Consider the following 6,026-nt stretch of genomic DNA (forward strand, 5'->3'; position numbering starts at 1 on the left):
GTCACTCTGTCAATGCTCTGGTAGAGATAATGCTTGACTTTGTGATCGTTGGTTCTGTTGCTCTCCAGTTGCAGGTTTTGTTCTGCAGTCAGTACAGTCGCAGCAGATGGTTCTTCAACGCCGGTTTCGATCAGACTCCATAGCCCTCTGGCTCGGAAGAAGTTTTCCATGACTTCACTCCAATGGTCCCAATGGCCATCAAACTGCGGAAGCTTCATCTTATCATCACTCATCTTTTCTCTCGTTTGGTCACAGAGCTCTGATACCAATTTGTAATCCCAAATGCTCTGTTTTGTGTTTATGAAACTCTGATTGTATTCAACTGAAAGCAATAGCTATAAGTAGCATTACAATGAAACAAAGGGCTCCTGAAATAAAACAACAACTAACGCAACTAAACCACTAGAACTGGAAACTACTTGGTCCTAAAGAATAGGACATTATTGAAACAACTAACAAACGTGAAAGACTAAATCAAACCTCCAACGGCTCCAAACTTCAAATGGTAGTTTTGCTCCAACAGAGTTTAGAATTATATGACATATCTTCTTTCTTTTTGTTTTATGGCTAATCCTCTTGTTCCTTTGGAAGGTCTCTCGTTGACCATTTTGACTCGTTATTTTAAAACATGCGTATTATCGAGTGCTGACGTGGCGGATCCTTACAGAACCCCAGAGAAGACAACTTTAGAAGATCCAAAAAAGTGCTGAAGGAAAGGAGAGGAGAGGACGGTGGAGCTGAATCGGATCGCGTCGGAGAGTCGCCGGAGATATCAATCTGTTCAAGTCAGATCGGCCGTTGTATTGTATCCGTTCGTCGTGTAAGTTTCTAATCTCTGAGCTTCAAAGGTGATAGTTTCATCATACGCTTACATTTACGAATCTGAGCTTTTGTATAATGTGATTCGTTTTGGGTAGCTAGTGAGAGACGGTGGATGGGCCATGGCTGAGCCGGAAACAGTAAACGGAGTGAAGGAGAGCAAATTATGGAAAGGTGTATTCGCCGTCTCCGGCATTATGTCCACTCTTGTCATCTACGGTGTTCTTCAGGTCCGGTCTCGTTGCTATGATACATACCCTTTCTGTTCTTTGGTTAAAGGTTATAACTTTCTTGATGGGTTTTGTAAATTTGTTAGGAGAAGATAATGAGAGTTCCTTATGGATTGAACAAAGAGTTCTTTAAGTACTCTCTGTTTCTCGTTTTCTGCAATCGCCTCACTACTTCAGCTGTCTCTGCTGGTGCTTTACTGGTATACCATATCAACTTGTGTTTATGATTATTCCTTCATTACCAAAGTTTGTACAACCTTATTTGTCTTTTTTTTTTTTTTTGTAGGCAAGCAAGAAAGCTTTGGATCCTGTAGCTCCGGTTTACAAGTATTGCCTTATCTCAGTGACTAACATCTTAACCACAACATGCCAGTATGAGGTAGGGCTTTTATCTTTCACCTCCACTGACTCTTTATGTGTGAACTTAGTATATCCACTCTGTAATGTCTCCAGGCTCTCAAGTATGTGAGCTTCCCTGTCCAAACTCTTGCAAAATGTGCCAAAATGATACCAGTCATGGTAAGCTGCGGCATTCTTTTTTTTTCAGCAGAGTGTATTTGAGTTTGAGCAACACACCCATTCTTATATCTGTGTGCTCTGTACAGGTATGGGGAACTCTCATCATGCAGAAAAAGTACAAGGGGTTTGACTACTTGGTGGCTTTTTTGGTGACCCTTGGCTGTTCTGTCTTTATCCTTTTCCCGGTAAAGGCTTCGGTTAACTAAAAGTACATCAGTCACTATGAACATTTACGTAAGATGTATGTACTGAGGTTTTGTTTATGTAAACCTGAGCTGTAGGCAGGAGATGATATTAGTCCGTACAATAAGGGAAGGGAAAATACTGTTTGGGGTGTTTCCCTAATGGCTGGTTATCTTGGGTATGTGTTTCATTGTCACTCGTTACACTGTTTATGTTATTAGTCTTGGATCATGATTGTGTATTTGGCAATTTGGCTAACTAACAGGTTTGATGGGTTTACAAGCACATTCCAAGACAAACTGTTTAAAGGATATAATATGGAGATACATAACCAAATATTCTACACAACACTTTGTTCTTGTGTTCTCAGCTTCACTGGTGAGACTCTTACTTGTTTCCTTCTGTCACTGTCATCTTTTTCCTTCTTGGTTGGTCGTTTTCCGGCGAGAAGATTCTATAGGAAGAAGACTTCAAAAAAGCAGATCACAATCTGGTCTAATTCATGCTCTTTGCTTACATCCTCTAAAATCTTTTTTTTTTTTTTGTAGGACTTGTATTGCAAGGCCATTTGCTACTAGCTGTAGATTTTGTTTCTCGCCATAGAGATTGTCTACTCGATATCGCTCTGCTTTCCACTGTAAGCTTAAGTTTTAGTTTCCTCTCTTTTTCTGCTCACTCATTACACAGTATCATGTAGTCTTATAGCTCCAGAAGATGACATTAATATATTAAAACATAAATGAATTTAGTTAGTATAATCCAAACAAATCAATGATTCTGTTAATCTGAATCTAGTTATTGAAATATCATGATCTTCTTCTCTTGTCTATTTGATTCCCACTGAACTTACCGGAGACTAATGAGCAGGTTGCAACAGCGAGCCAGTTCTTCATCTCTTACACCATTAGGACATTTGGTGCTCTAACGTTCGCTGCTATCATGACAACAAGACAGGTAAATAAACAAACTTAGATCCGACTAATCCATCTCAATTGCTTACACAGTCCGTCTTTCTTAATAAAGCTTGCAAGCATCATGCTCTCATGCATTTGGTTCTCTCATCCGCTTAGCTGGGAGCAATGTATTGGATCGGTATGCCTTCAATCCTTTGACATTTAAACTAGAACTTGGGCTCTCCAAGACTCCAATTACTATAAGGTTATACATCTGATTCTTTGACTAACAAAGTCCATTCAATGATCAGGTCATTGTTTTCGGGTCTTTATACGCCAAAAACTTACTGAACAACAACAAAAAATCACAAACTCAACCGCCGCCACCTCCAGAGCTTCCGCAGTATGGAAAACCTGAGAGCTCTTCTTAAGAACTTTCACAACCAGTTAGAGGTTTTCTTTTCTTTTTTCCTCTTGATTTAACCCTGAAAACAAAAACAAGCTGATAGTGAACTGAAACTAGTATTCATATAGTCAGACTCTCTGTATTTCTTTTCGTCTCTTAATTATTTAAGTTTGTTGGTTCTCTTGTAGTATGTTATATACATGTGTTTCGATGATTCCTAACGGCCAGAGCTTTTTGGCACTTTATCTTCTTTGTTACTTCTTAAGTTACATCATATTTTTGTAACTCACAAAGTATGTTTGGTCAGCAGAAGAATGATTCAATGGAGATCTAGTAAACAACTAAACATCATAATGTCTTCTCTTACATGTTTTAAATGGTGATGACGCCGTGGAGTATCCGTCAATCTTATTACGTGGACCTTTCTTAATTTTCACACTCACTTGAATACTTCAAACGAAGAGACAGTCGTTAAGAGAAGTTATTTAACAATTTTGTTGTAGAGAGGCCTAGAGGGTAATCGGCGATATGCTTAGCTTGTTAAGAGCATGTTTATTATAGGTCTCTTAAATCGGATCTTTTAGCGTAATATAAAATACGGTCTCTTAGTTTTTAACTAAAAAAACTAAGAGACGTCTCTTAAATAAGAGATATAAGAAACGTTTCTTAGCTTTTTTAGTATCTTATATTACGATAACAAACCCAACATAATAGACTTATAATAAACATGTTCTAACTGTGCGCATTGGAATATGGTATCATTATCTGACATAACATAACCATAACCGAAAATGAAGCAAAAACATGGAGTAAAATAGAGAGACCAAATACGTTTTCTTGGTGAATTAAATATTCGTAAACATGACGACGCCGAAACGAATGGTCCAAAATTCACACCCTGAAATAAAGTATATATTCCAAAATAATTCATATCTCATCACATATTCCGTAGACAAAAAAAAAATCATTTTCAAGTGAACAAACTTTCAGTTTGGTCTTCAAATATTTAAGCAAAAAAACAAATGTCTTCAAATATACGAGTAATATATTTTTTTTTTTTTTTTTTGAGCAACAACGAGTTATATTTCTTTGAACCAAGTTTTTCAATACAAGTAACATTCAAGGAAAGTTTCTAGAAGCAATGTTTTGTGTGATACGTAGTTTCATTAAACTCACTATTGCTAAATCAAAGTCAAACGGTGCGCATACAAGGAAGGTTTTAACTACATGTATATAATACCTATAGTACAGGCTATATGTATGTGTCATTCTTATACATGTGAGATGTGTGCATACGTAATTCAAATTGTTAATGTATAAGTAGTGGGAGTACTATATAACTAAGATATACACGTACACGGGACTTTCCTTAATTAATATTATATATGTTGTCACGGATAAAGTGAGAATTTTATCCTCAAAAGTGTGTAGAGAAAAACAATAACAGCAGGGTTATATAGAGTAAATGGCTCTTAGGTGAATGACCATGAAACAAGTGATTTGGGGTAGCTTGTTAGGATCCATATATCAAGTTCTTTGTTCCACAATACCGATTCAGTCCAGATTAAGACAAGCACACAAGATCCACACACAACATTTATAACCAATATATACGATTATGCGGCTAGATTCAGATCGATACCAGTTCAATATGTTAAACTCTATGATCGGATTAGACTTTCTCAGCTTTTTTGGTTTTAGTGTGAATAGTGTAAGTGAGAAAATCTACAAAGAAAAAAAAAATAGATTGGAATTGGTACAACTTACAAGACTAAAACCTTACAACAAGAGATCAATCTTTGCGTCATAGTAACAGAGACAGCATCTCAGAAATCATGAATAACGATTATAAGATCAATTATTTCTGCTAACGTTAGCAGTGAACTAATGATTAATTAGTCATTAGATAATATTTTATTTAACAACAAGTAGTCTTTGGTGGACTATCCATATTCCATAAGTTCGACAGGTTATTTCGATAGACCCGTAATCAAACGGTCAAACTTCGTAAGGTCAACACCTTATTGTTGTATCATTCGGACAAAGACAAAACCAAGTGCTCAAGAGAGTCGGCTCTTGAATCTTGTCTAATGCTTCTCCAAATCACTATTAGGGACCATGGAGAATGAGGACCATGCGTTTTTTTTTTTGTAATGCATGGGAGCTTTAGCTTTTATCCCTCGACTGTAAGTTCCACTCGACTCACGCGCTACTTTTTGAATCATCTTTTGATTATCTCTCTTTTTCATTGTCTTTTAATTTCCTGTTTTTAAAAATTATTTTACTGGTCCACGAAAAAAACAAGTAATAGTATCTTTAACTTAAGTGGTAACTAACTTAAAAAACCAATAATATAAATATTCTTCAAGCATATAATTACATGTTTACATCACGTTGAATTTTGTTACTTCAGTTTCATTCAACCGCCGGTTGATTTATTTTTGTTAGTTAATGGATTGTCGGTTGATTTGTACTATCATTCATATCATTAGGTGTTGTAACTAATTTAAAGAACCAATCCCCTATATATTAATTGAGAAGCATTTGAAAAATTAGAACCTTAATTTTGTATTAATTTAAAAAAAACCTAAATTCTAGGTGGCACTCTAAATGCCTTCTAAATTTCATTTCAAATAATTCTAGAGCATCTAATATAAAGTATAGTTTAATCTAATGGTGTCACATTATTCCATAATTATATAACACTAGAGAACATTATATTAACCTAAAATATATGAAATGTGTATTCTTTCTTTAAATAAAAACTACGGAATTACCTAATATGATTTACATATATACGAGAATTAATGATTATGAATAATAAAGATTTGATAACAATTTTTGCATCTTTCTTCATTTTTGTTTAAATTTATATTATTAAAAAAACTTAAACAATCACATTAACTATATAATATAAAAAAAATAGATTTTTTCTTATATGTTATATTTTGAATTTTTTAAAATGACTTTAAATTA

The 6,026-nt window shown here is 35.0% G+C and overlaps 1 protein-coding gene across 2 annotated transcripts; it reads left to right on the forward strand.

Annotated features, from left to right (window-relative positions):
- Positions 1-596: 596 nt before the first annotated feature.
- On the forward strand, positions 597-3,295 carry LOC106331865 (UDP-galactose/UDP-glucose transporter 5B). 2 transcript variants are annotated; one of them, XM_013770295.1, is made up of 12 exons: positions 597-820; positions 918-1,049; positions 1,136-1,249; positions 1,336-1,428; positions 1,503-1,568; positions 1,655-1,753; positions 1,850-1,929; positions 2,017-2,129; positions 2,300-2,388; positions 2,619-2,705; positions 2,775-2,843; positions 2,956-3,295. In XM_013770295.1, exons 2-12 carry the CDS (start codon positions 942-944, stop codon positions 3,073-3,075), a joined length of 1,038 nt encoding a protein of 345 aa, XP_013625749.1. In that variant the 5' UTR covers positions 597-820; positions 918-941; the 3' UTR covers positions 3,076-3,295. The 2 variants fall into 2 exon arrangements, with proteins under 2 accessions (XP_013625749.1, XP_013625750.1); XM_013770296.1 differs by having other exon boundaries at positions 650-820; positions 922-1,049.
- Positions 3,296-6,026: the final 2,731 nt, after the last annotated feature.

Source organism: Brassica oleracea, chromosome C3 (assembly GCF_000695525.1).
Source record: "Brassica oleracea var. oleracea cultivar TO1000 chromosome C3, BOL, whole genome shotgun sequence".
Classification (NCBI taxonomy): Eukaryota; Viridiplantae; Streptophyta; class Magnoliopsida; order Brassicales; family Brassicaceae; genus Brassica; species Brassica oleracea.